The sequence below is a fragment of the Filicampus tigris genome, chromosome 17 (assembly GCF_054856515.1).
Source record: "Filicampus tigris isolate MCC_2025a chromosome 17, RoL_Ftig_1.0, whole genome shotgun sequence".
Classification (NCBI taxonomy): domain Eukaryota; kingdom Metazoa; phylum Chordata; class Actinopteri; order Syngnathiformes; family Syngnathidae; genus Filicampus; species Filicampus tigris.
The window spans coordinates 18,120,443-18,148,426 of NC_141233.1; the positions used below are offsets into that span (position 1 = coordinate 18,120,443).

General features: G+C 48.1%; 3 protein-coding genes and 1 long non-coding RNA gene across 9 annotated transcripts; 2 read left to right on the top strand and 2 right to left on the bottom strand.

Moving 5' to 3' along the window:
- LOC147133861 (hepatitis A virus cellular receptor 2 homolog) lies at window positions 1-20,765 on the top strand. 3 transcript variants are annotated; one of them, XM_086057222.1, is made up of 10 exons: window positions 1-65; window positions 210-373; window positions 1,724-1,898; window positions 17,620-17,741; window positions 18,081-18,276; window positions 18,503-18,651; window positions 18,754-18,893; window positions 18,953-19,049; window positions 19,611-19,683; window positions 20,616-20,765. In XM_086057222.1, exons 3-10 carry the CDS (start codon window positions 1,867-1,869, stop codon window positions 20,632-20,634), a joined length of 828 nt encoding a protein of 275 aa, XP_085913348.1. In that variant the 5' UTR covers window positions 1-65; window positions 210-373; window positions 1,724-1,866; the 3' UTR covers window positions 20,635-20,765. The 3 variants fall into 3 exon arrangements, with proteins under 3 accessions (XP_085913348.1, XP_085913347.1, XP_085913346.1); XM_086057221.1 differs by lacking the exons at window positions 1-65; window positions 210-373 and having other exon boundaries at window positions 1,765-1,898; window positions 17,596-17,741; XM_086057220.1 differs by lacking the exons at window positions 1-65; window positions 210-373 and having other exon boundaries at window positions 1,768-1,898; window positions 17,297-17,741.
- Window positions 618-9,770, bottom strand: LOC147133862 (alpha-1A adrenergic receptor-like). Its single transcript, XM_086057224.1, has 5 exons — window positions 9,047-9,770; window positions 6,391-6,642; window positions 5,230-5,626; window positions 2,232-2,353; window positions 618-2,003 (listed from the first exon to the last, which is right to left on the bottom strand). The coding sequence occupies exons 1-5, from the start codon at window positions 9,347-9,349 to the stop codon at window positions 1,689-1,691; spliced, it is 1,389 nt and encodes a 462-aa protein (XP_085913350.1). The 5' UTR covers window positions 9,350-9,770; the 3' UTR covers window positions 618-1,688.
- Window positions 19,815-27,598, bottom strand: LOC147133863 (uncharacterized). Of its 2 annotated transcripts, XR_015090304.1 has the most exons (4): window positions 27,068-27,598; window positions 23,566-23,909; window positions 20,969-22,456; window positions 19,815-20,904 (listed from the first exon to the last, which is right to left on the bottom strand). It is a non-coding gene; the product is annotated as an uncharacterized LOC147133863 (long non-coding RNA). The 2 variants fall into 2 exon arrangements; XR_015090303.1 differs by having other exon boundaries at window positions 19,815-22,456.
- LOC147133864 (hepatitis A virus cellular receptor 2-like) lies at window positions 20,755-27,959 on the top strand. 3 transcript variants are annotated; one of them, XM_086057215.1, is made up of 7 exons: window positions 20,755-20,899; window positions 22,100-22,438; window positions 22,939-23,004; window positions 23,256-23,323; window positions 23,783-23,867; window positions 25,500-25,527; window positions 26,952-27,959. In XM_086057215.1, exons 1-7 carry the CDS (start codon window positions 20,848-20,850, stop codon window positions 27,070-27,072), a joined length of 759 nt encoding a protein of 252 aa, XP_085913341.1. In that variant the 5' UTR covers window positions 20,755-20,847; the 3' UTR covers window positions 27,073-27,959. The 3 variants fall into 3 exon arrangements, with proteins under 3 accessions (XP_085913341.1, XP_085913339.1, XP_085913340.1); XM_086057213.1 differs by lacking the exon at window positions 20,755-20,899 and having other exon boundaries at window positions 21,925-22,438; XM_086057214.1 differs by lacking the exons at window positions 20,755-20,899; window positions 22,939-23,004 and having other exon boundaries at window positions 21,925-22,438.
- The last annotated feature ends 25 nt before the right edge of the window (window positions 27,960-27,984 follow it).

The following is a 27,984-nucleotide window of genomic DNA, read 5'->3' on the forward strand; positions in this document are numbered from 1 at the left end:
TTGGAGAGCAGGAGGCGGGGCTCGTATGAGGCGCACGAGAACCGTGGAGACTCAACTCGCCGCAGGTGTGCACTCGGCCAAATTTGGGTTTCCTCTATCACGTTTCAGCCGCAAACTGCGCCGCGAATAAACATCTACCGCCACGCTTTGCACGCTGCCAGCGAGATCATGCCCGTACCTTTAGGCCTAATTCATATTTCTCTGTCAAGACTTGCTTTTGAGTGGTTTGAGCTTTCAAACGTCTCCGGTCCTCAGTCGTCCGGTGACGCTCACCGTTGTCGACATAGTCCTCGAAATGTGTGGCGATCGTCGCGATACAGCCTCGCACACCAGAAGAGAGCTCCGAGGGTGGATTCCAATCCAATCCACGTTGGTAGGTGCTTCGTTTTGTCTTGTGTTGGTGAAAATTGGGTTGGTGAAAATAGGGACGGGAGCAAACGCGGTGCTTGTCTATGGCGTTCGATCGATGCCACAATTACGTAAGCGTTATGTCAAATACCGCGTGCAAAAATGTGCTCCGCAACAACTTGAATGGATCGACATTATATACTGCAAGGAATATTTTTGAATCAAAGTTCCAAGCGTTTAAGACTTTATTATACTGTACGCGACAAGAGGACAAATGGAAGCCTATACTGTCTTGGACACAAAAACTGCAAAATAAACTCTAACTTGGAACGTTAGCTTTAGCTGAACTCAAACGTGTATTCCTTTTGCCAGGAAACTTGTTTTTGAGTGCAGCGAGTAGGAAAAGGAAGGAGCTACGTTTTTAGTGTGCAAGAAAGAAAACGCAAACACACATCAAATAAACGTCTTTCACAGTTTTAAGACAACCCAAACTATACATTGTCATCAAACGTCTGCTAGAGTTTTGACACGGTGTGAGCTTTTAGTCCTCTTCATTGACATCTTGAGCGGTTCATGCGGCCGTTCATCAATCCATTCATCCTTTATTTATTCCACCTATTGTGCGGGGATGGGGCGAGGTCATCACGGACCTCTTTCAAAACAGTTTGGCGATTGTGGCAGATAAGCAGAGACGAGTCGGAACAAGAGTGGCTGTGCGGAATTTTGCAGTGATCATCAATTTTGTACCTTAGCGGTTAATATTCAGGGGCCTTCATAAAACGGGTAGCGTAATAAATGGCAAATGTGCTTCATCTCCCAGACTCAAGGTAGGAACATTGACGACGCCAAACCATTCATCCATATACAGTAGCTAGCGAAAGGGCTGGTGCCTAACCCAGCTGACTCTTAGTGAGAAGAAAACAACAACAACAACAACATTCAAGCGCAGGGAGAACGTGCAAAACACACGGGAAGGCCGGGGTAGAGTGTCAGAGCCAGAACGAACGAACGAACGAACGAACGAACGAACCCGAATTGTGACGTGGTAACCACTAGCCTACAAGAAATTGTCTGCTGGGCATGGAACTCGCGGCCCTCAGGCTCGGAAGCCGGCCGCTCCGCCACGCGCCTGTTAATAAATATGATCACCGCAACACACAACAGGCCTGTGCGACGGAAGGTCACCGGAATCCGTTTCCGAGCACCCGACGGGTGTCGCACCGAGGATGCAAACGGCTGACTACAGGTCTTCCTCCATTTTGTTCTTTAACATCCCAAGTGGCCACAAGTCTGTCCGTATGAGTCTCGCCGTTTCGAGCGTCCTGTGCAATTTCTCGCCTTTACGGCATTTTCACACGGCCGTCTCGCCCGCCAGCTTCCTCGGCGAGCGGCGACGCCGGGCCCGGCCGGGGTCGTCGCCCTTCCGAGCCCGGGAGGAGGTTGCGGCCGGCCGTGTCGGCGGAGGACGACCGAGGCGGCGGGTGCGGCTCGGGGGCGACGCATCGCGGGCTGTGGCCGATGGAGGACAGCGTCTGCCGGCTGCCGTTCAGGTAGGACGACTTGTTGGATCCCTGATGCTGGCAGCGGTAGTTGTAGTACGCCTGCCAGCCCTGGCGCTTGCGCTTCCAACGGCACCGGAGGATGCGGATGAAGGCCTGCGGGCGCGGAGGAGGAAGTCAGGATTGTGCTTGCGTTACATTGCTTCGAGTAACTCGGGCTCAATCATTTTGAAAAAGAATCGGATTGTTAAAGTGAAGGCAAATCGACTATGAATGAATACGAAAGACTTTCAGGTGTTTTCGCTAATTAAACACATTGACTTGCAGTCCTTCACGCTTTCACGACAGCGACGTCCCAATTCTACCACAAAAGTGGCTTCATACCTGCTTAAACTCACGACTGTAGCAGGGGTAGATGATGGGGTTCAGGCAGCTGTTGAAGTAGCCCAGCCAGAAAATCACCTTAAAGAATGTTTCGGGCGGGCGCAGATTTCTGTTAAAGGAGCCTAAAACACACAAAGTTTGATGGAACATGGGAAGATGCAACGTACGGCAAATTTGTTTTGGCTATGCCGGTCTTTGAAATGATAGCGGTTGGGTGTTGTCTGGTTGAAAAGAAGGAAAAAAAAACATCCATCCATCCATCCATTATGGATACCGCTCATCCAACATACAGCAAATGCAACTTCTGCGGACTTTGATGGTGCATTAAAGGTTGAGAGCCTTAACGCTCGTCAAATTTCAGTGAGTTGAAGATGTCAACTGCTACGTTAGCTTCTCATGCTGGCTACGGTACTTCACTGGCAACTGGCTAAATGAATTGTCTTTTGACTTTTTGGGGGGTCAATTTTGTACTTCCTGGTTTTGTTACGCAGTGGAAAAATTCACATTTGACATTCATAGCTAGCTTCAGTGTGTTTTGTACCTTTTCATGGTGAATCACAACAGTAGTTTTCACGAGAATACACAAGAAGCGACCGCAGTCCGAACGCTCAAGAGCAATAGCCAGAGCGGATGACGAGCTGGTTTTTGCGAACACTTGGATCCTCGGGGATTGATGTGACATTTGAGTCCATCTGTTTAACAACAAGGAGCAGCGAGTGAAGATGTAGACTGTAAAATGTTAGCCGGCTGCATAGCTGCCATATGCGACGCAGAGGATTCCAGTACCACTTGAGCAGAGGAGTAGGATGGAAAACTGGAAAGTGGTGCAGGGAAGGGTTCTTGCCACCAAGGGGCAGCATTTGTTTTCACCATCATTCCTGAAGAGATTCCCATCTTCATCCAGTTTGAACGTTAGTGCGCCAGGTCTAAAGCCCTTAGTGACCCCCAGGTGAGGCAGGTGCTCCTCACGTCGGAGGCTCTCGTGGGATTTCCGGGATTTGCGGCGGATCGGCCTTTTATTTTTCTTAGATAACAGATCTCCTGCAAAATGAATTTGTTCTCCTCCGACATGGACTTGTAAGGCCATTCTGTATCTCCGCCTGCTATCTCTGACTATATATGACGAACCCCGGCGCCAAAACCAGCTGCCCGCCACCAGAACCGCTGAGTGTGTGTGGCATCATCTTCCCATCATGCGTCACTGTCGACCGAACCCAAGTTTGGCTATTTTTCCTCTCACGCAGAAGGTTTTATTTTAGCTTCAGTTTGGGCTTCCAGCCTTGCCCTCCATGTAAACACTGTCGGTGACCACGCGACTCAAGGGGCTATCATGGAAACGCAATGTACGATGCTAACAGTGCGCTAACTGGACCGTCAATCCACGTGCCCATTTCCTGACGTGGTCGTTCGGATCACTGGTGAGCCGGGGCCGATCCCAGTTGACTTTTGGCGAGAGAAGTTGGGTACACCCTTAATTGGTCTCCAGAGACATCCGATTTAGAGTCTTCAATAAAGCTAGCGGGCACGTCTTCTGGAATGTGCTCGGAAGCCAAACTACCCTGACAACAGCCTCGCCGGGGCTGGGGAACGTGCAAACGCCATGATTTGAAATCAGAACTAGGGCCACTATTGGCCGTTTTCAGCACTTTTAAAAATCAGCAAAAATCCTCACATTATTTTGATTTGCCAACTTTTTTTGTTCCCCTTCACACTTTACAACAAATGACAAAGGTAATGACATTCCAACACCAACCCCCCAAGGAATGTGTTGATTTTTGCAGATTTTTCTTTGTTGTAAAGTTAAACAAACATTAAAGGACAACATGTTAGAAAACAGTCAAATGTTGTACCTGTAATCTAATTCATATTTTTATTGTTTTAAGGGAGCAACGAGGAAGTTATTTCATTCAATGTATATATTTTTTTAATTAGCCGATGAATTGGTTCTCAGAATTTTATCCTGACCATTATTGGAATCAACGTCGACCTAAAAAAAAAAAAAAAACCCCGTATCGGTCAGGGTCTCCCCAAAACCTCCCGACTGTGAGGCAAACATGGTAACCACTCGGCAACCTCCTACATCAATTCCAATAAATGTTTACTACATCTGAAAATTAGCATCACAAAGATCCGCATCAAGCGCCGGTAGACTTCAAGTCATAAAGTCGGCCATATGGTTTTGTTTTTTGCTGCCGTAAATTAAAGTGGCATTTAATTTTTTTTTTATAGGGGACATTTGTTTTATTTCCTTTTCTTTTTAATCCAGAGTGCAGTTTTATTGAGCCCGAAGTGCAGTTTGCGATTCAGCAGAAACGAGGCACCAGCAGAGTAACTCGGCACTAAATCCTCAGCAGAGGTCAAAGCTTAGCTATAAAGCAATTTTAAGCGGCCGGGCGGTAAATAAATACGTTATGTGATAAATAATGCATTCTTTCATCAATCCTAAGGTGTCATTTGGGCACCTCACCCGAGCGCGAGGGACATTTCTACAGGTTGTGCTCAAATTTGGGACAAAAGATTATGAGAAAGACAACAAATCCGTCTAATCCTTGCTACGATTTGGCCGGTGTCGTTTTGTTTGTTATTACGATTCCATGCACTCGGACCATCGAATTGTATTGTACGGTGCATCACTCCAACAGAGTACCTCGCAAACGCTTTTTCTGAGATCGCAAGCGTGCGTCGGTGTAAATGTCCGTGTCTCAATGAGGTTTTTATCATCAGATCGCAGAACTTACTCTTTGACGGCGTATGTTTATGCAGCGCAAAGCTTCTGGCGCACATGTCACCGATGCTATCTCGTGTTTTAGTGGCTCACGGTAAAAAAGCCCAAAAAGCCCAAAACGGGCGCTCGTCTGAAGTGGAAAGAACAGCTCTTAAATTGAAGCAGATGTGAGTCAGTGCAGCGCTATCCCAAAATGTGTCGGTTGCTAGCGGCTTTTGGCTAGTAGCGGGGGGGGTCTGGGGACGGGGGTTATTGACCATGACAGGTACGTACTGATGGGAAGAGCCAGGAAGAAGGGCAGCCAGCACAGGATGAACATGCCCACCACCACGCCCAGCGTCTTGGCAGCTTTCTTCTCCCTGGAGAACTTGAGCAGCTTGACGGTCAGCGTGCTGCGCCCGGCCGAATTTGCGCCGGCGCCTGCTCCCTTGGAGGTGGCGCACAGGTCCTGGATCTGCTGATTGCGGCAGTGGATCCTGAGGGTGAGCTCGTTGGAGTCCTGCTGCCGCTCCTTCATCACGCCCGCCTCCAGGTTCTTGGTGGTGCGCTTGGCTACCACGTAGACGCGACAGTACATGGCCAGGATGACGGCCAGCGGGATGTAGAAGGAGCCCAGCGAGGAGAAGAGGGCGTAGAACGGCTCCTCGGTGATCACGCACTCCGTGTCGTCCTGCCGAACGGACGGAGCAAGTTACACGCCGAGATGGATGCCAACGGTTGCGTGCCTGGAGGCTCTGCCGTCCGCCGAGTGGGAAATTACTCAAGCCGGCTAATCTTTAGTACGCCAACAAAGCGATTTCCCCAAACCTGTTGAGTCATTCTGAATCTTCCCCAATTGTGACGCAACAGTGGGGCTAATTGGCATCATAACTGCCCCACACAGTTTCTCCAGCCGCGACTCTGCAGTTAAGCTGGGCAAAGACCCAAAGGCACTTTCAAACGCTGGTCGGACATAACGTGTTTGGTACGTGAGAAAATAATCACTTCTCTCTCTGTTGCAACCTGCTGTGGACGCTCTACACTCAGCGACCAATAGGGCTGAACCATTGAGAAAATCATTTGCTCTTCATTCTTGCGATTGCCATTTAATATGCGCTTATTTTTTTCGAGGTACAGTCATTGGGATCGAGAGCAGACCTTGAGTAGCAAAAATTCAGGTAGAATTGACGGCCATTGAAACTTTTACAAGCTCAAAATAAGCTTCAAAAAATGCTGATGAGCGTTCAGAAGAAAGGACAGAACAGCAAGAGAAAGAAATGTACAGAAAGAATGAACGTGCGATGTGTACATTCGCAAGTTTAGTCAAGGTCAAATTAGGTTCGCCCGTACAGGTTGGGCTCCTCCCGAAATGTCGCCTGAAAGCCTAACATCCCAAACATTTGGCGAGCAGCGCCACGGCAACAGCGAGAGTCGCGTGGCCACGGACACGCCCACCTGCGACGGCGGCTGCTTCCATCCGAGCAGCGGTCCGATGGAGATGACGATGGCCAGGATCCAGACGGCCAGCATGGCGAGCAGCGCGCGCCGCTCCGTCACGATGAGCGGGTAGCGCAGCGGGTAGCGCACGCCGATGTAGCGGTCGATGGAGATGACGCACAGCGACGTGATGGACGCCGTGCAGCACAGCACGTCCACCGCCGCCCAAATGTCGCACAGGATGCGGCCGAAGACCCAGTAGTCCAGAATCTGCGGGCAAAAAGTCAGCGGCTTGCGCGTCACCAAGATTTCTTTCGCGGCCTCGTTGGCTCTGCCGCGAGCGCCCTGGCCGCAAGGGGCCAGTAAAATCCCTGCAGTCGTGCTTCGTGTCGACTGCGCGCTGACGCCGCAATTGTAGTCCTTCTTTGCGGAGGATAAAGCGCTACGCCGGTTTCAGCAAAGGACGCCGAATCCAGCGGACGCAGGCGAGAAAAGCTTTCAAGGGACCGTGCCGGAAAGTGAGCAGGAGGTCGGCCGTTTGGCTTGGAAGGATCCATTTTGGGGAGAACTCCCAAGTCTGATGAACCCTTACTCGGCAAGCGCCCCGATCGGAGCAGGTTGTCCTCGACAACGGCGCACGTGGCAATCGCAAAGGCGTTTCGCCTTCCTCGTCAAAAGTGGGCGCCGTGCGGCATCAAAGTCGGATGATCGCTGAGGACGTGAAAAACGGGGTGCGAGGGCCCGTTCGGCGCCGCCGCCAGCCTCAGCGTTTGTGCTTGCCGTGGTTTGAAACTGCACTGCGACACGGTGTGCCGAAGGGTCCGAATCTGTATGAATGGCTTTATATTAGCCAACAGGTCAAGCAAGAACTGATATGGCAATGACACATTGTCGGATGTGGCATAATCAGTTCAAAGTGTTGGAGTCAGCGTGCCCTGATCTGACCAAGCTGGAGAGGGTTAGGGTTAGGGTTAGGGTTACGGCATAACGCATCAGCCCTACAGCCAGGGAGGAGACCGGCCCACATTATGTTTACATTTTGTAGACAGGATAAATGTGATGGCTGCGCGTTAGACCGCGCCCCTTTTGATGCTTTGAGGGTGAGAGCATTCGCGAGGATGGAAAAGCTGCCCGGATCTGATCATCGTGTGATTCCTCAACTTCAGAGATGGAGAAGGAAACGGACGAGCAAATTCAACCGACTCGTGTGAGTCTTTATTTACGTAGGATACCGTCTGGAAAGATAAAACGAGCACGCATTGAGTAAGTGGTTGTTTTGTAAATTGCTCATCGGGCTTCTGGCCTCGAGACCGGCGGAACATTTTGGCTCCTGTCAACCAGCAGAGCAGGGGTGTCAAACTCATTTTTGGAGCCAAAAAGTTGTATTTTTACGTTTACGGGTAGCGGGGTCAAATCGGAGTGCTCCGATGTTCTCCGGCATTCCAGAACATGCGCAATCGCTTCACGGAAGACCGAAAGACCGGGGAGTAAACAAAGTTGCGAGTGACCCGACGGCGCTTAGGCCATGGGGGGCCGATTGCGAATCGACCCTTGTTTTTGTTTTTTTCTCAGGTGCGTCAGCTTGTCATAACAGGTTCGTTTCAGCAACAGGTGCCAGAGGAATGGAGAAAAGGGGCGATGGGGAAAATGCCCCCCAAAAAAGGATCCCTCAGTGACTGTGGGAATTGGAGAGGAATTATGCTAGCTATCAGTACCGGGGAAAGCGTTTTCCATCGTATCGCTCGACAGAACGAAGCTCGCGATCGAGTCGAAGCTAAGGGAAGAGCAAGCCGGCTTCAGGCCGAGGAGATCCAGCGCCCAGCAAATTTTCACACTGAGAAACGTCATTGAGCAAAGTAAGTCGAGAGTTTCACCAGCCGTTGGCAATCGATTCCACTGTATCCACTTGTAGAAAGAAAGCCTTTGAGAGCGTACGTAGAGAATCGCTGCGGAAGATGGCCGGAGCCTGTGGAGGAGTGGCCGCGAAATGCATTAACGTCGTTGAGAATATCTTTCTCGACCCCAGTGGTGCGCTCAAAAAAGCAGAAATGGAAACGCGGACTTTGGGCAAATCAAAGCAGGAGTCAGACGGGTCTCCCCTTCTCTTCTCACTGGCAATCCATTTTGGAACGAAGACTGCAGTTGACAATCATCATTTTGGAATCGCCTGGAATAAGGGAACTTTGCGCTAATTAGCGACAAGATGCAAGAGCCGCAAGTCGCGACCGAGAGAATTGGACGAAGAATGAGCAATCGCGAGACCGTGCAAGGTGATGGACATGGGCAGAAATCCGAGCAAAGAAGCGCAACGAGAGAAGTGGAGAAAGTGAACTCGTTTACCTAGCGAGGCAGCCCACGCTCAAGCGAGATGGGGAGACTCAGACAAAGATGTGACTCGCAGAATTGGGAAAGCGTTTCGGCGCGCGCACGCGGGAGGGAAGCGCGCGCATGCGCGGCAAGCAAAGACACTGCCAATTGGCGTCAAGATGCAACCTTAACCTTTCAACTCCGACAGACGGCCACGCGCATGCAAGTGACACTCGGAAGAGGACGGCAACAAGACGCAGGAAACCGAAACGGAGATGGCGACGAAGAATCACTCCCAAAGGCAGAATCCCGGATCGACCCCGTTTTCAATCTGCCAACGGCGGAAACGCTCACGGAATCGGCTCACCTCCAGCGTGGCGGACACGGGCAGCACGGTGGTGCTGAGCAGCAGGTCGGCGATGGCCAGGTTGATGACGAAGTAGTTGGTGGGCGTGCGCAGGTGGCGGTTGCACACCACCGACAGGATGACCAGCAGGTTGCCCACGATGGCGAAGGCGATGAACGAGGCCAGCAGCACGCCCACCGGCACCGCCCGGCTCAGCTCCGGCGGGGCGTGCTTGCTGCGGTTGCCCGCGGCGTTCGAGTCCGCCGGAGGCGCCTGCGAGCCGGCCAAGGGCTCCAGGGACGAGCCGTTCGTCCACAGGCTCATGCTGCTCGCCAGTGCGCCCGCCCGTCCGTCCGCCCGTCCGCCAAAGTCGGCGAGAGGGAGCTGGCAAACAAATCAGAGGTGGACTCTCGGGGCGGTTAAATCTCCGAGTCCGCAACAGTGGCTTGTTGCTTGTTGGTGGGACATCCGGCAAAAGTGAGACTCTGGCGGGCCGGGCCGCGTGGCGTGGCGTGGCGTGGCGTCGCGTTGCGTTGCGTCGCGCCGCGCCGCCTTCCCTTGGGCGGGCGATCGGTCACTGTCCCGGCCGGGCTGCGGGAGCTCTTGGTCGGCCACTAAAGTGCCGATTCAGTGGCGGCTCGCGGAGCCTCGTATCCTTTTATGGTCCAAGTGTGTTCATGTGGGAAAGTTCCGACGAGAGGAGGAGATAGAAAGGAAGAGAGAAAACCCGCACACGCACACGCACACGCACGGCCATCCTGCAGCATCCTTCCTTCCCTCTCCACTCAAGCTGCACTGTGCGTGTGCGTTCAGTTGGCATCACGAAGCCTTTTGGCCAAACAGTGCAAGACACCCACTGGCGCATAATGAAGTCATCAAAATGCATTCGTGGCTGCAAATCACATTGATCGTGCTCCTTTCACCTTCAATTTGCTTGTTTTTCAAATTCACCTGAAAGGAGGTGATGTCATGAACAAAAGACTGAAAGGCGAGCTGTGGACATAAAAAAAAAAGAGCTAAGTAACTGGAAAGGTTCAACTAAGTGCCATTTGCATGCAGTTCAATATTAGCTGAGCTGTGTCCTATTTGTTGCTTTCATGCGCAGCAGCCCCCCGGCCCCCCAAATTAAAAGTCAAATATTTTGGAGTTTTAAAAGGCACAACGGGTTGATTCATATCATGAGAATGTTCAAAGAAAACTCTTGGTAAAATAATCACATCTATACATACATTTTTTAAAATTTCATTTCTTGTGAATAAAAAGAAGTGTGTCAGATGATCAAAGTGACGTTAAGATTGTTTAGGATGTACTCATTTGTCAAATTGAATGATTGGTTAATTTTGCGTAAAGAAGAAAAATGTCAAACACACACATTTGTAGATCATTTAAACACGCTCAATTATAATACAATTTGTTAGAAATTTGAGTTAATTCTATAAAAATCAAAGGTGCCCCATTAGTACTTTTCCCACCCTTGATTTCAAGTGCAAAAAAAAAAGTTCACCACTGGTAAGAACAAATACTGTGATGATTCTTCTTTTTTAAATGTCACCTGTGCCCAAACGCAGCCGACATGACTTGTTGTCGACCGCTCGACATCTTGCACCGAGCAGCCCGGACCAATGCGCGCATCCGCTGATTTGGCGGCTGATTGGGCGGCTGATTGGGCGGCTGATTGGGCGGCTGATTGGGCGGCTGATTGGGCGGCTGATTTGGCGGCTGATTTGGCGGCTGTGGCGGCAGCAGCAGCAGCCAATCCGTCCGCTGCGGCAGCTTGACAACGCGGCCGCCGTCATCGTTTGTCGTTGACGTCGCGGGCGCCGCAAAGCGCTTTGTTTCCTCCCTCATCAGGCTGCCGCGCCCCACTCTCTGTGCGTTCGGTATCCGCACCGCAAAAAGACTCACCGTCACGCCGTTATCGGTACAATGCAGCGGAAGGACCTCGCAAGTTGCACGGTCGGGCCACTGAGAAGGACGGTGGGCTAACTCGAAAGTGGAGCGCAGACTTCTTTTTTTCACATGAATCTTGGTCCAAATCAGGGTTGACTTGCAATTTGGACGATTTGGTCGCGCTCAGCTCTTTGTCCGAGTTGTCGGTGCAACACCGGGCCAAGTCTTATTTCAAAGATGTCCAGAGATTGATAGAAGACTGATTGAAGAAAGCCTGTGCGCCTGCATGTTACTTATCAGCGTTCAAGAAATATTGATTGGTTGGAGGGATGATTGCATTTGAACTTTTTTCTAAATTCAGTGTCTTTTGTCTGTTAGTATACGTAAGTGTTTATTCATTGTCCTTCACGAAGTAGTCAGATTACATTTGACTGATGACTGGACTTGGACCGCTATTACACCAAACTGTTTTTTTGTCATCCAAATTTATTGGTAAAAAGTGACATATGACTAAATATTGCTAGCCCTGACGGACGTTTGGACTTGGACCGAGGAGGAAAGCCACAATCTCTGAACAAAGAAAGAAAGACAAAAACAGAAGTGATTATAATTCACCACAATGATTATGAATAATGATAGTACATTTCAGTACTATGTGCCGCCGCGACTCGGCCGCCGCGACCGACGTCCTCCGCGACCGACGTCCTCCGCTGATAGCCGCCTCAACCATCATTTCTCAAACGTGTCGTGAACAAGCCGGAGCCGCTTCTTTGATAGAACACCAGAGTGTGACAGGTTACTGCGCGCACGCGCGTTTCCCCGCGGAACGAGCCGTAGGCCACCGGGAGGCAGCTCCGCCTGCCCACACTTGAACGATCTCCGGCTGCGGCTCAAGATTCCGCCGCGGCCGCACAACGGCGCCGTCCGCGTTATCGTCATCGAATGATACGCGTTGCTTTGCGCTTGTCGGCCGCTCGGCCGTTGGTACGAGTTCCCGTTGGAACGAGGGCTGACGAAAGGGCCGCGCCGACGACGGCGTTTGATTGACGCCGTCATTTGGTAAGCGGCCGTTCGCTCGGCTATGCGGCGCTTCGTCCTTCGCGGCCCTGCGGCTGCGTCCTCCGTTTGTTTGTGTTGCCGCTGCTTCGTGCGTCAAAGTCGCAGCGGTTTGAAGCTTTGCAACTATCGTAATATTGTGCCGCAGTGCCATTAGCTCGTGCGTTGCGTTTCGCGCTATGTTAGCATTCAGCCGGCAGGCTGTCGTTCGACCAAATGATCTGGTTTGGATGAGCGCGCGGGTGCGCGACGCGGCATTTTTTTTCTCGACAAAATGCTTGATGTGTAAATTGACCCCAAAAATCAGGTGAGTTTGTGAGTACTGCATGTACTTGCTTACTTTCTTGTACTCTTCAAAGTATTCCTACTCTTGCTGTATTTGAGCATTTCTTTTCCAGGCAACTTACCGTATGTGCGTTCAATCCCTTGCATCTCCGTTTGACAAGAGACGAGTACTTTTTCTTCCTCCTGTACTTTTGCTGGAGTACATTGGGAGTACTTTTGCCGCCTCTGCTGACGAGCCAACATTTTGGGCACACCTCCTGTTGAGCTGAGAGATTCTCCTGGCGCGCCTCATGTCTCGGCCACAGAGCGTACACTATAACAAGCATGCGAATCATCTCCTTCATCACAAATATGAACACTTGAGATGATGTGCTTTTTTTTTTTTTTCCCAAGCAGATGCGGATCGGATTGCGGGCGACGCGTTCCCACGACCCGCAGCGTTGCCGCGGTACCAAAGCGTCTGTCGTCTGGCCCAGTCTTACATTGACCCGAATGAAACTGTGAAAATAGACCAGTTCATTTCAGGTCATTTATTTAAGCTCTGTTTTTACTCACAATGAATGAGTGAGTGAAATCTAATTGATCCAAGTTCAAGTCAATTACTTTTGTTGGGGCGACCACTTTGCATATCTTTTGGGAGTAAAGTCAACGTATTATATTTTACGGTGTGCGGGGGATTTACGATTCATCATCTAGTCAAAGAAATGACAGAAAACACGCTTAATTGGAGACTCCAAATCGCCCAAAGGTGTGAATGCGAATTTTCGTCGATAGTGTGTGGCCCATTTCTTCCGGCCCCAAAAATCAGCTGTGCCCTGCGGTAGGGGGTGCACGTTTTTTGGGGAGCCGACGCCCAGCAAGGTTATTAGCATTTGACTCAAACTTCCCGGTGCCTTTATCGCTTTCGGCTGGGGTGCCCTCCGCCGTCCGACTATCCGCCTTGTTGTCCGTCCGGAACAACTACAAATCGCCCGTAGGCCGCTGGGCCTCGCATTTTTAAACGGGATTCTCTCTAAACGGGTTTCCGTCTCCTAAAAAAAGGGGCGGTTGGCCGCGAGTCCACCTGCGGCTCCAACGGTCATCTGGCGGCGCTTTCGTCGACTAGCCCGCTCCGGTTCCGCGTGAGCCCGGTGCGGATGAGAAAACGCCGTCGGCGGACCTTCCCAGTTGCTTTGCGGCCAGTCGACTTGCATACGCAGTTATTGGGAGGTGAAAGCCGAGCGACCGGACTGCCGACCGTCTCGCGGGCAGTGGCGCGCAGGTCGAATGGAGCTTTTACTGCCTGGCTCTGTTTACGTCTGAAGCCATTAACGGACGTTTGTTCCTGCCGCAAGTGAGCATAAACGCGTCAGACGGCAGGCGCTCCGTGTCAGACGTGCGCGTCGCCGCCGCCGAGACCTTCGAGCGAAGCGCAAACTGGCCTCCGTAGAAGGAGCGGCGGCGCGTTCCCGAGCCGGCATCGGCTGCGGATTTTGATCGAGGTGACATCGTCTTGCTTTTGGGGAATGTTTGCCAGGGATGAAGGCGCTCATGCCAGGAAGGCTTTTGAAAGCGGAGCCCAGGCTTCTTTTTATTTGTCCCGCTAAAGGGGCAAATGACCCTAACCCGGACTCGAAAGCCAAATTCACAAACGCAAAGCGTACAGCCACCCACGGAGAAAGACAATACGACAGCGCTCACTGTCGCATATTCTGTCTGTATCCTCTGCCGAGAACGACTCATGTCAGTGCCACACTGATGAGCCGAGAAGAGTTGCGATGTCTCAGTGAACTGATCAGAGGTGGCCTCAGCTGCGAAAAAGGGGCAAAACCTTGAGTTGAATTCCTTTTTTAGGGGGGGCGTGGGGGTATGTCATTGCTGTATATTTTTAGAATATTTGATAGGATTTTGAAGAATAAAATGTGAATTCAGGTAATTGACTGAGGAATGAATGACTTTTTCCAAATATTCTGTTCTATATGCAAAGTGGCACCTTAGTTCAAGCCGATTTGAATAGTTTCTTCTCACACTTTAGTACTCGCAGGAAGCTCCCGTCCGATTTTGAAGCTTCTTTCGCTGTCTGTTGCTCAAATATTTGCCGGTCAACTTTCTTGCTATTTCAAGTAACCCAATCATCTTGGATTTTAGCTGTTAACTGCTCCGTCTCATTGCAGATGTTGTCAAAAACAAATCCCCTTAGTGTGACTCAAATCCAATAGCCTGAGTCCTATTCAAAAGTGGAGTCCCTGGTGTATTTTTGTTCAGAAACTTTGAACATGAAAACGTCACCGCTCGGGCTGTGACTTTGCCTTGTTGACCGTCAGGCTAAACATGGCAGCACGTCGCCTCCATTTCAACTGCGCATTCCTTGAATTTTGCACCCCCCCCCCCCCCCCGCCCAAAAAACTAAAATAAAAAATGATGCCGCTGCTTTGGAAAGTCGACAAGGCACATCCATCAGGAAATTCCTGTTTTATTAGCTAGCGAGAGAACATTTGCGTCTCCTTTTCTACGGTTACCAGAGGTGAGCGGAGAAGCCAAAAACTGTACTCAAGTAAGAGTACTGTCACTTTAGGAAAATATGAGTCACATCAAAATATTCAGTGAAACGCAACGCAAGTTTACAAGTGAGGTTTTTTTCGAATTGAAAAAAATATATTTCAAGTGTGAACTATAAACATCATCGATTACTAAACTTGAATATTTCTGTTGAGTGTTTTTTTTTGGGTGGCAATTGGGGTGCAGTAAATGATTGAATTACACTGGCAGATGGTTACTACGCAAGGGTTATGTAACTTGCTCATTTGGCCACATCAGGAAAACAAAAGAGTGTTGACAGTCTACATTGGGTTTTTTTTCATTTGGCGTAATATATACCTTCTACGTACATTTGTTTTAGGCTGATTTGGCAGAATAAAATTCTGGTAGTCAATTAATTGGCCGATTAATAAAAAAAATAAAAAAATAAATAAATATTCATATATATATATATATATATATATATATATATATATATATATATATATATATATCTACTGATATTTTCCGATTTTACGGCGCTAATATCAGTCAATGAATCATTCTGCCCCGATGCTTGAGTACTTGACATTGAAAGGGCTCTTCCGAGTACAATTTTACCCCAAAGCTACTCAAACAAATGTAACTGAGCAACCACTTCTCCAGCGTGCTGTCCCAAATGAACATCACAAGGTCCAAAAAAAAATCCAAAACCATAGCACCAAATTTGGAGATACCTGCTAGATCAAGCTCCAAATTTAGCCTCTCCCAATACTTGCGCTCAGCCGGCGGAGACGCTCGCCTCCGTTCTTGGATAAACTCTGGGCCGCCAAACGGATTGCTCGCGTTTCCCTCTCGGGCGCAGTTTGTCTTGCGCCGTCCCGGCCGGGCCTGAGTTATGGCGGCGGGGAGCGCTCGCTCGGGCGGCCGCCGGGAGTTTGACCGTTGATGGATGGACGAGGCCCGCGGCCCAGAGACGCGTCATATACAAGGGAAGCGGGCAGCGGCGTTCATGCGGCCGTGGGTTCATGCGTTCATGCGGCCGTGCGTTCATGCGTTGCTTTAGTATCGGAGGCCACCGGAGAGTATGTCAAAGTCACTTTGCGGGGCTTCGTTAACAGGAATTAACAGTCGACTTTTGGGTGCCGCGTAAGCCGCATAGCCTTCGCCTCTCACACACCGAAAAAAATCAGAGTTTTCTTTGAGCTGCCGCATCTCTGTGGCCGAGGTCAACGTTTGCTTGAAGTCAGCCCAAGCAAGTTCAAATAGCAACATTTTTCGCTCTCTTGAGTTTTCTCAATCGTTTAGCGCCTTCTCTTTGTAACAGCACAAATGGGTTCTCCTGAGCCCATTTGATGGACTTTGACTTTTCCTGCTCGCGGGGCTCAATATTGATCCGCTTTGGCTTTAACACAGCTGAAGTTTAGTTCCAACGAAAAAAAAGAACTTGATTTGTCTTAAGCCCCGGCAGTCTCCCGGACCCACCCGCAACGCTTCTTTGCGTGCTGTGCTGTGTGTCCACCCCACCCCACCCCAGCACACCGCTCCAAGCGCACGTCTCGGGTTGGAGCCGAGCTTACTGTTCACAAATAAGAATGAAAGCGAGAAAAAATGCAACGATGAGAATCATTGCTAGTACACCGGTTGAATTGTTCTGACCTTAAGTCGCACTGGCTTTATGTGCTCTGTGCTTGTCACCATTGCTGAGTCTGCTGTTTTACACTGGATGAACCTATACATCAGTCATCTCTAGGAAAAGAAAAAACACGGCAACAAATGGCCTAGTTGAAGAGTAGCCAGGATCCTCAGAACCCGTTCCAAACCGAGGAAGAGTTGTTTTCTCCTGATTGTTACATTCTCGTCATTTGGGAAGAAAATCCTCTTAAAAATGAACTCAATCATGCGCTTGTTTCAGCATGTATCTACTTTGATCTCAAGTAGCGGCCAGTTGCCCCGTCCGCACCAGCCCCACCCCCCCCCCCCCCCCCCCCGGCTGTACTTTAGGCTCCCGACTTTGTTTACGAGTCGGCGAGGAGATAAAATAGCCAAAAGCTTTGCAAGGGCCTGAGCCGCTGCTGGACGTTGCTCACATCAAAATGGAAGCTCTTTCCAATATTTCTGACAGGCCGATCAGTTGTTGAGCCTTTCATCACAAAGGCCGCCGTCCGGGCCACAAACTGTCGGGTGAAGTTCTCCGAGGTTGTTTCACCTGATAGTGACGACGACGTCGCGGCGAGGCTTCGCCATCCGTCCGCTCTTCCTCAGCAGCGCTTTGCTCCCGACTCGCCGATGTTTTTCCCAAGGCCACGGCAGGCCGCGTGATGTTCCGTGACAGAAATTAGGCAGAGTGTTGGTTTGTATTCACGGGCACACGCCCGCTTCCTGGAGGCTTTAACCTCATCTGAGTCTTGAACCGAAATTGTGAGGATCTGCGTCACTTGCGTCACTTGCCTCACTTTCTTATGAGATGCTCCTGACCACCGATGTGCCTCCATTTCCTGAATCGACATAAACAATCAGTTCATTGTTTTATGTATTTTCCAGATCCGTCCGCACGCCGTGGGTCACTTCCGCCTTTGAAACTGGCCGCCTGCACCTTCTATTCCAATAATACAGGCGGGCGGGCCTTGGAGTCAGTCAGTCAGTCAGTCAGTCGAGCCGCGTTTGTCTTTCCCACTGACGGAATCTCATTAGACAGGAATGAAGGCCAACATGAGAACGGCTGACCCGCATGTCACCTCTGAGCTGCGGATGCTCATTAGACAGGCAGATGCTGACCAAATGAAAGCAATGGATGTTTGCTTTTACGTGTCTTGCTTTTTTTCCCCTTTTTGGGGCAACAGAAACCCTTTCTAAAAATAACCTAGAATGGAAAAGGGAAGCGACAAAACGGAGTCGTCTGCCCGCCGTCCGTCTGGTGGGAGCGCGACGCCGAGCATGCCGCTGCTGCTGCCGCTCTGCGTCGTCGCCTGTGCGGCTGGCGTCACAGGTGAGTGCCGCCGCCGCCGCCGCCGCTTGGAAATGTCAAAGAATTGGACAGAATCACTCACAATTTCAACTTGGATGGAAACCAAAACGTCTATCTCTGAATATTTATCTTCTACACGAAAAGTGGCTTTTTAGACAGAAACACAAGTTCGGAACTGTGTTTCCGGTCAGTGAAAAGCATGTCGTGAACATGCATGCTTTGGGTGTTCATTTTGATGACATTTGTCACTTTATTTTTGCCTGGTCACATATGAAGACGAATGCTCACAAAGTGTAGAGATGCGTGTTTTAAATGTGAAAGTGTCGACGCTGCGAGCTAACTTGGGCGCGGCCGCATCAGTGTGGGCAGGTCCCGCCGAGACGGTGGTGGGCGTGGCCGGGCGGAGGGCGGCTCTGCCGTGCCGGCCGGCGGCGGCGGCGGCCGAGGGGAGAGGCGCGCGGCTGTGCTGGGGGCGAGGCCGGCCGGCCGTCTTCTCCTGCCGCCACCTGCTGGTGGACGCGGCGGGCGGGCGCCTCGTGTACAAGAGCTCGTACAGGTCGGTTGCTCCACTACATGTCCCAGAATGCTTAGCTGCAGCGGCTCCAAAGAGCTCGACGCCGTATTTCAACAAAATAACAAAGATTCCTTCGGCATAACGTATCATGTTTGTCATTGCGCAAAGCAGAGCGACGCAGCCCCTTCTCAACTTTTGACATACATGTCAGTCACTTCTTGTCCGCGGTGGTTTCCATGGTTACCACTCTGCTCCTCCTCTCCCGCAGGTACTCGGTGTCATCCGCCCCAAGCCAGGTGCCCCATCTCTCCATCTCGAACGTGCGTCCCTCCGACGCGGGCCTCTACCACTGCCGGGTTCAGCTGCCGGGACCCTTCAACGACAAAACCGTCTCGGTCCTCCTCGTCGTCATCAAAGGTCCGTTCGGCACGTGACGTTTGCTGTCGCGAAAACGCTCAAATGGCTTCACGCGAAGCCGAAGAATCATCGACGTGCCGGCTTACGCGCACGTTCTTTCAGGCGCCGGGAAGCCGAACACAGCGCCGACGACACACGGTGGAAGTCTGGAAGAGGGGACAGGAAGTGATATCACACGGAGCGTGATGTTGCGGGACAGCGCGATGCACGACGCGACCGGAGCGGCGGTGGCGCCGGTTCAGGTACGGGCGCGACGCGACTCGCTGGCACAATTTTGCTGACGGTGGCATCTTTGCAACAGGCGCCTGGCGGCGACCGTCTGCCCGTGTTCCTCGGAAACACGCTCAGAATGGCCTTCGTTGTCTTCATTCCTGCCGTCGTGCTGACTGCCGCTTACAGTCAGTACACCCACGCGCACACGCACCCACACGCACCCTCACGCACGCACGCACGCACACACACACACACAGAAACACGCACACTGGCCAAAAAACAGCCCAAAAAACTCTGCAATGCATAGAACTATTTTCCACATCCTGAAAAATCCCAAGTTTTCCCACAATTGCACATTTTTCAACTCCCCCCCCCAAAACAAAATACCCAGAATGATAACTCCACTCCACAAATTACGACATTTTTCAAATTCCACATTTTTCCCCAGTAAAATTTACAAGTGAAGGGACATTTTACATGTTTACCTCCGCCCGCATTTCTTGACTGAAAAAAAATGGACCTCCGAATGTTGCACTCATTCGGAACTTCCAAGCATCTAATCATAACACATTTTTGCCACTAAAATTCCCAAATTTGGAGATCTTTGTCACATGAAGCTCCTCCTCCTTTATCTGTCGAGCGGTTCTCCAACATTTCAGCTCTGGAGCGTTGGTGGACTGGCCGTTTGCGCCCAAATGGCACGCTTTCGTGGTACTTGTGGTCTTTTGATTGATGATTGGTTGCAGGAATCTGGAGGTCCAATCAGAAAGTGGTGACTGACAGCAGTGGGAGCCAACCAGAAGAGGCCGAGGAGGACGCGTACGTGTAGAATCGGCTGGAGCCTGATTTGCTGAGTTTGTTTTGTGTGACTGTCATAGTGGAAATGGAAATCAATAAAAAACATTCGTTGTATTCATGTTCATTTGTAATCCTGTTTGATTTTCACGGGTATGTTTTTCTGTTTTGAGCAGGACAAGGGAAGTCATTTTGTTTACTTTCAGTTTTTTTGTCAGTTATTTGAGTTTTTCTTTTTTTTAACTAGTGGAGAGAACGACTCTTTTTCAAGTTTAGGTATTCTTTTTTGCTTTTTTCTTTTTCAACCAGACTTGTGCTCCGTCTGTTCTTAATTTTTTTTACAATTAGGGAGGATAAATGCTTTTTGTTTTCTTATTTATTTATTTGTTTGTTTATGTATTACCAGTAAGGAGGACATTTTTTTGCTTGATTTACTTAACAAAAACAAAAACAATTATAAGTGGGGGGTTTTTAAAACCGTAGAGGGAACAAAACTCTTGACCTTTTTTTTCTTTTTATTTATCTTTTTTTTTTTTTAAACCAGCGGGGAGGGTCAAGCCTTTTGTTTTTGTTTTTTTGAGTTCCGTTTCCTTCTTTCTATTTTGGGCCAGTTGAGAGACAAATCTAAATATGAATATAATATCAATTATACATAAACTCATCCATCCATCCATTATCTGTACCGCTTCTCCTCACAAGGGTCGCGGGGCGTGCCGGAGCCTATCCCAGCTGTCTTTGGGCAGTAGGCGGGGGACACCCTGAACTGGTTGCCAGCCAATCGCAGGGCACACAGAGACAAACGTCCGCACTCACAATCACACCTAGGGCCAATTTTAGAGTATACATAAACTCATTATCAATGAATTCAAAAGCAATACTGAGCTCAATATTTTTCTTTTTCTGTGTACTTTTAGAGTCATTTTTTTCTTTTTCTTTTTTTTTCTTTTCATTTATAGCACGACCATCAGGAAGTGAAACCCAGGGGCCTTTGCTGACACAGGAAGCCAAATGAGCCACAGAAATGAACCCATGTGTGCGCGTGCTGATTTTCAGTTCATGTTCACAATTTAAAAAAAAAACAAATCGGCACACACCCTCACCAAGACGACTCATCTGCACGCTCATCTTGGTCTTGGGCCGGACGTGGCCGATGCTGACGACGACGATGACGATCCTCGCCGGTACGGCATGAAGATGAGGACACGCTTCAGCACGGTGCTCCTGTGTTGTCTCCTTACAGGTACCCTGCTTTGATGAAAATTCTTATATTCGAGAAATGTCTTTGCCATGTACTATCAGAAGCACTGACCTCCGTGAGAAGCTCAATTGGAATATTCGTCCATTTAAATGGTCTTGTTTTTTGGGTTTTTTGGGGTTTTTTTTTCTCCCAACAGTCTATTCTCTTGATTTGGTCATGTTTCTCTTGGCTGCGCTGCTTCCGTCGTTACGTGTGGATATTAGATTTGGTTTGTCCCATCAGATTTCCACCTCTCTGCATTGCCATGTCTGCTCTCATCTGCCCAGGGCCTTCAGAATCCGTAATGCTGCCCCATGGAAGTAAACCACATTAGCATACCTGTCAACTTCTACGTTTTCCCTGTATTTCATACGTTTTGTTGATCATTTCAAATTGTGGACACCGTATAACAATTTTTGTATGGGGGGAAAAGATCATTAAAAACTCGTTTTTTCTCATACCGATCTCGTCTTGCCCATTTCGGCTCTAATCCGGAGCGTCCGTTAGCGATTCCGCCTGCAAACTTCGGCCGACTTTCACGAGCAAAGGCCAACCCCCCAAGCCCCCGTTGAGCAATAGACACTGTGTAAGGTTCCGTATGGAAATGTCCGTCGCGTTTCCCCCACCTCTCCCGCTGAGCGATAAATACTGTGTACGATTATGTATGGATGCTGTGTAGGATTACATCCAGAAATGTACGGGCAAATGACAAGTTTTGTAAGATTCAGCACAGCCCGGGGTTGACAGGTATGCATTAGCCATCAGACTGTTTGAACCAATCTGGTTTCAAATTCGTCCTCGCAGGGCCGGCCGGCCGCCCGGCCGTCCGGCCGGCTGGCCTTCGGTGCCAAACCCTAACCCCATTCGGTATTTTTCCGACCTCTGACCGGTTACAGCGAAGTAGGTCGAAATAGGTATTTCGTGAACGTTGGTGGATTTGATTGCTTTCTGTTTAGGAGCCAAAGTCTGCCAGCGATTGCCGCCCCCTTCAAAATATTTATGCTGCACGGCATTTGCTCGTACTGTGGATGCCGCAAGGCGGCCTCAAAGGCCCAGTTCTGTTGAAACGACGCTACTCAACTCACTTTGGCACCAATACGCTACCAGATGGCGGCAAAGCCGTACTACTCTTCATTGCAGCATTCGCCATATCACTGATATACTGTATTCCGCATAAGCTGAAACTGTTTTTCTGCGCTGCAGTCCGCGAGTCCATCCCCTCGTCCGTGGTGGGCACGGCGGGTCAGAACGTCACGCTGGCATGCACATATGACATCATCAAACACGGACCTCTGCGGGTCTGCTGGGGCCGGGGGGCTTTGCCGAGATCGGGCTGCGGGATCTCGATCGCGGCCACCGACGGGTTGAGAGTGACGCAAGAAAGCGGCAGGTACAGGCTGCTGGGCCGGCTGGAGGACGGCGACGTTTCGCTGACCATCCTGAACGCCGAGAAGGAGGACGCCGGACACTACGGCTGCCGGGTGGAGGTCTTTGGGTTCTTCAATGATGAGAAACACTCCACCCGACTGATCATACGGGATGGTGAGAGCATGGTTCTATCTGTTTACAGAAAGAAGAAAGTACAAGGAAAGTAAAAATGAAAAAGCAAAAGGAGCATTGTGCAGCTTACATTGCAATAATAGGACTATCTTGGAAAAATACATATTCATTTCTTTCACTTTGTTTGTGTAAAGGTTCTTTTGTTTTTAGAAATCCAACTTTATTTTCATGATGACATTATAACTTTTTTCTCTTGAAATAGTTACATTTGGTCAAAGTAGTGTATTTTCAAGGGGAAAAAAATGCTTCTAGATAACAATGTGTTTTAATATTTGACTCTGGGAATTTTGTGAAACTGTCAATGGGAAAATGTCACGGGTAACAGCAATAATAATGTCATATAAAGACCTTTTACATCGTGGCAGTAACTATGACATGCCAAATGCTGTTCATTTAGGACAATTGAGGCATAAACGTTACTTTGGCTGCTGCTCTAATCACATTCTTTAAACACTCTACATCAAGATGTGTTTGGGTTTCAGCCCCTCAAACCACGACTTTAAAGACCGACATACCTACAAAGAGCACTGCCGCCGTGGGTACCACAGGTGCGACAAACGCCAAATCACAACTTCATTTTTTTCGCTTTTTTTTTGGAACAAATAAAGGTGCCATTCGGTCGAAATAAGCTTTCATTCAAATCCACTTTGGATGGTTGTTGACACTTTTCTAACGATCGCTGCCTGCGAGCAGCAAATGAGAACACGTGAATGCGAATGTCATATTTGTATGCAATTATAGATATGTAAAGCTGACGCAGCTGGGCTAAAACGGTTCACTTTCACTTCCTTTTTTGCAGCCCAGATGACCTCCTCGGAAGGCCTCCGAACTTCCTCCTCCTTAATCGACATTAAAACCAAAACCGAGGTCAGACATTCATGTATACCCCAGACTGCCCACATGATATGCATGTAGCTCGATGCCACTATTGATATGTAAGGGGGGAAACAACAGAGCCTTGAGGAACACCGCTAATCCTTTCAAGGAGACGTATGATGGTTTTTTCCCACAATTTAAAACATTTGCTATGTGTTCTTAGAACATGTTTGTGAAGCTAACGTTGTAACCTAATAAGCCCGTCCAACAAAACGAATTGCAGCTCTGCTTACTTTTTGGATTTGATGTAAACGCAAGGGAGTAGCACTTGCGGCGGATGTGGGTGTTTCTGGTGCTAGAAAGTGGCTCTGGAGGTTCACCCAGCCAGGCTGATTTTATAAAGAAGCTCAATGTTAATCTTGTGAAGCTGCTTAATTGCAATGCTGTTTTATTTTCCATGATTTTCAGCTGTTTCTGTGAACTAATTTCACATTTTGTCTTCATAAACAGAAGCGTGACGTCCCAGGGTCACTGGTTGCGATAGGCGTCCTCTTTGGGCTGATCCTCTTAGGCGCTGTCATCATCGGAATCATCAGTAGGTTTCCCGGCCCACCGTACGATCGCCAGTCTTTGCACCCTTAGAAGAAGAAGAAGAAGGAAACTTTGACTTGCCCCGTTTTGTTTTTCTTGGCGGCCTTGTGACTTCCTCATTTGAGAAAGCTTTTTATCTTGAGAATATACAGGGACAACTTTTTTCATTTTTCGATCTCGAAAGCATGTGACTTGATTATTTTATTCTCGTAAAGTTACAGCTTTAATCTCCGAAATAGGCGTTTTCTCAAAAAGATACATTTTCCTCTTGAAAATATACAACTTTAAAATAGGCGTTTTCTCAAAAAGATACATTTTCCTCTTGAAAATACACAACTTTAAAATTGTAAAAATAATGCAAAGTGACAATTTATGAGAAAACCGTTGCACATTTTTCAGATACAAAGTCATATTTTTTAGAGTAAAGTCACAAGTTTGAGTGTAACAGGAATATGCCACTTTTTTTTCGTAAGTTTGACCTATGACGTTATGTGTGGCAAATATCTGCCTTTTTTTTTCAGAAAATGCCGACTTTAATCTTCATTTTTCATCTTTATTCTTTGTAAATTATGACTTCAATCCAAAAAGATCCTACTTTTTCTAAAAAAAAGGAACCCTTTTTTCACATAAAATTCCAACGTTACAGTGGGTATGGAAAGTATACAAGACCCCTTAAAATGTTTCACTTTGTGTCATTGCAGCCATTTGCCCAAATCCAAAAAAGTTCATGTTATTTCTCATTAATGTACACTCAGCACCCCATTTCGACAGAAAGAAACTGAAATGCAAATTTATGAAAAAAGAAAAAATGAAATATCATATGGTCAAGTATTCAGCCACTTTGCAGCGACCTTCCTCTTTAACTCACATGCGCTGGCCATTTCTTCTGATCCTCCTTGAGATACTTGATTCGGAAAGGTCTATATCAGACCTTACAGCTCACAGTGCATGTCGGAGAAAAAGAGAATCGTGAGGCCAAAGGAACTGTCCTAGGTGATCAGAGGCAGATATTGTGACAAGGCACAGATCTGGCCAAGGTTACAAAATCATTTCTGCCGCAATCAAGGGGCCTCCGTAATCCTCAAATGGAAGACGTTTGGGACGAGCATCAGAACGACGACGGGCCCAGCCGGAGCCCTGACCTAAACCCCATTGAGCATCTCCGGAGAGACCTGAAAATGGCTGTCCACTAACGTTCACCATCCAACCTGACACAAACTGGAGAGGATCCCCAAATCCAGGTGTGAAAAATCATTCCCAAGAAGACTCAAAGGGGGGCTGCTACTTATGACCAGATGATATTTCGTTTTTTCTTTTTTCATAAATATGCCAACATTTCTACATTTCTGTTTCTTTCAGTCAAGTTGGGGTGCTGAGTGTACATTAATGAGAAATACAAAGAACTATTGGGATTTTGGCAAATGGCTGCAATGACACCAAAAGTGAAAAATGTCAAGGGGTCTGAATACTTTCCGTACCCACTGTATGTCTTGAAAATATCTTATGTCATTCTAATGAACCTTTGACCATTTAATTCCATCATTTTGCGTGAAAAGAGGCAATCGGTCGTGAAATGTGACGAAAAATAGCACGCTGCAATGACTTGAAACATCTTTTTTTTTCTCTTTGTCTGCAGGTACAAGACGGCGGCGCGTCACCAAAATGTGAGTTTGACGTTGCGGCTCGCCACATTTCTGCTTTTGACGTGTTATTAACTGTTGTAAGAATACCTTCGGAGTGCTGCGTCTCTTAAGTGGCACGCCATCATGACGCATCGACGAGTGCGACTCAGACTGGCAGAGATGAGTCACGTCGCATAGAACGGCTCGAGGGCACCCAGAGAGGGCAAAAAGGCGCAAGCCACTCAGCAGATTTTGCCGAAAAGAGCACGCCTAACCTTTTCTCATGCTTCTTTCAGCTCGGGCTGATGGCAAATGGCTTTGTTTTGCGATCATCACTTAAGTTCAAGCGGTCAACATAAAGTAATAATTGCGGAGGAAAACCAAAAGAACATTCTCATGGGATAAATGTTACAAATGGCACAAATGGTCTACGTACTCGTCATTTGTTATAAAACTCACATTCTGCACTACTTGTACAGTAAAACTGCACTTTCAATTCGAGCTTGCGGGCGGACACAGTCTCGTAGATTAACAGAATTGATTGGATTCAAGTTGGGGTTTTTTTTTCCCCCTGTAGGGCAAGTCATAGGGTCAAGGCCAATTGTCCTGAGGCAGAGGCCACGGAGCCACACAAAGCTTGATCGCACACATCCCTATTGGCCAGTATGCAACTTAGTTCTCGAAAATTATGAACAAGGTAACTTTGTGAAATTGTACAATTTTAATGTTGTGATAACGTCATTTTAATCCCCAAATTAAGAAATATCTGGCTTTACTCTCATATAATTATGACGTTAATATAAAAAAAATATACAACTTTATTCTCGTAAAATGACAACTTTTGTTTTCAAAAATATCGCTGGCCTCAAAGCATACAAGAATCTTACTCTTACCAAATCAATACAAAAATAACATTGTGTGTGAACATTTTGTTGTCCTTGTATTGTGAAAACGTTCACATACGATTTGGGCAATTATGCTATTTGGCAGCAACAATTAGCAACAGGTTTGTCAATTAAAACTGAATTTTTGTATACATTTTTTTAAAAACTTTTTTTAAACTAGGACTTTAGTCTTATAAAGTTCTGATCCTGAAAATGTACAACTTTCATGACATCATGAAAAATAAGCAAATGCATTTTCGTGAACCCGGGGCTAAAAATACACAACTTTTTAACTTCAAAATGTGAAACTTGTAATATTAAGACTTAACTAATTCTCCAAAATAGACTCATCTCCCCAAACTTCACTGAGAAGTTGACGTTTTGTTTATCTTGCTTTTGGAACATGTTCAAATATGACAGAGGCAACTACGCTATCTGGCTAACGACATCAATTGGAACGTTTGCGCAACGGCACGACCGTCCGCTTTCTTCCACACGTTTTGCAAATCGGAAAACACCAAGTGTCTTCAATTTGGCTGTCGAATGAACTCATTTGCTGCCACCGGTGAATGTGTGTTGCAGTCACCAGCAGCATCCGTCCGTCCCTTCGGTGCGCTTCACGTCCCTGCACCCCCGCCACCAAGATGCGGCTGTGGACAACATCTACCAGATGGATGCGGACGAGTACGTCTATTTACCCTGACGCTGGCCCGGACTCCACATTGCCGCCGTCCCGCGTCCTTCGCTCTACTGACGGGCTTCGTCAAAACATTCCATATCATTATTTAAAAAGCAACTGTTACATGCAACTTTTTTTTCCACTCAGGCACTCAGGCATTTCAACATATCAAAACACACTTTGAGACACAGTATAAATGCATATCAACCGTAAAAATGTATGGGAAATACTGTACGTATTGTCCGGTCTGTGTACACGCATGTGCCTTTACGACGTGTGGTCTGCTGGGGCAGCATGTGACCTCAGCGAGTTTGCGTGTGAGTGACTGGGGGTGAGCTGTAGTCCACAGCAACCCCTGCGTGAGTGTGCGCATTGTGTTTGCTGTCCTGAAGTGTATTGTGACTGTGGCTCACCTTTCCCACATGCAAGGGTATTACAGTAAAAACTGTAGCCCTGTAATTACATTGCAACATAAAACTCGAGAGGAATTAATCCCAAATGTGTCAAATAATCCAGCCACATTTTCTCTCTGAACAGTGAGGGCAAATTCAGAGGTATAAATATGAATAATGCTGTATCTCACAATAGTTAAAAGCATTTAAAAAGCAACAAAACTGTAGACGTACGGGAATCCTTCTGATGTTAATGAACCCTTTCAATAACTGCTTGACCACTCAGTAGAACATGTTAAGGAAGCAAACCTTTTTTAAGATGCTTCGACCATTTCCATGTATTATAAGTGTTGTTGTGGTGTTGGCAGAACACAAGTAAATGTGCGCAGCTGGACCTTGTTTACACATAAGAAATAGAGTCACTATCGTATTTAATATTTTCTGTCATATTTCCATTCATTCCCCCAAAAAATAAATTATAAAATACAAAAAATACAGTAAATTCCGAGTCCGCCAAACCTTTGAGTTGTTTAATTTCTAAAGT

Excerpts from the sequence above, each read along its gene's own strand:
- LOC147133861 (XM_086057222.1), top strand. The coding sequence starts at position 1,867 with ATGGAGGACAGCGTCTGCCGGCTGCCGTTCAG. Across the intron at positions 1,899-17,619 it reads GTCTGCCGGCTGCCGTTCAG|AATGGAAAAGGGAAGCGACA; the intron begins GTAGGACGACTT and ends AAAATAACCTAG. Across the intron at positions 17,742-18,080 it reads CTGTGCGGCTGGCGTCACAG|TGTGGGCAGGTCCCGCCGAG; the intron begins GTGAGTGCCGCC and ends CGGCCGCATCAG.
- LOC147133862 (XM_086057224.1), bottom strand. The coding sequence starts at position 9,349 with ATGAGCCTGTGGACGAACGGCTCGTCCCTGGAGCCCTTGGCCGGCTCG. Across the intron at positions 5,627-6,390 it reads GGAAGCAGCCGCCGTCGCAG|GACGACACGGAGTGCGTGAT; the intron begins GTGGGCGTGTCC and ends TCCGTTCGGCAG. Across the intron at positions 2,354-5,229 it reads CTTCCTGGCTCTTCCCATCA|GCTCCTTTAACAGAAATCTG; the intron begins GTACGTACCTGT and ends TGTGTGTTTTAG.
- LOC147133864 (XM_086057213.1), top strand. The coding sequence starts at position 21,925 with ATGCCGCAAGGCGGCCTCAAAGGCCCAGTTCTGTTGAAACGACGCTAC. Across the intron at positions 22,439-22,938 it reads CCGACTGATCATACGGGATG|CCCCTCAAACCACGACTTTA; the intron begins GTGAGAGCATGG and ends TTTGGGTTTCAG. Across the intron at positions 23,005-23,255 it reads TGCCGCCGTGGGTACCACAG|CCCAGATGACCTCCTCGGAA; the intron begins GTGCGACAAACG and ends CCTTTTTTGCAG.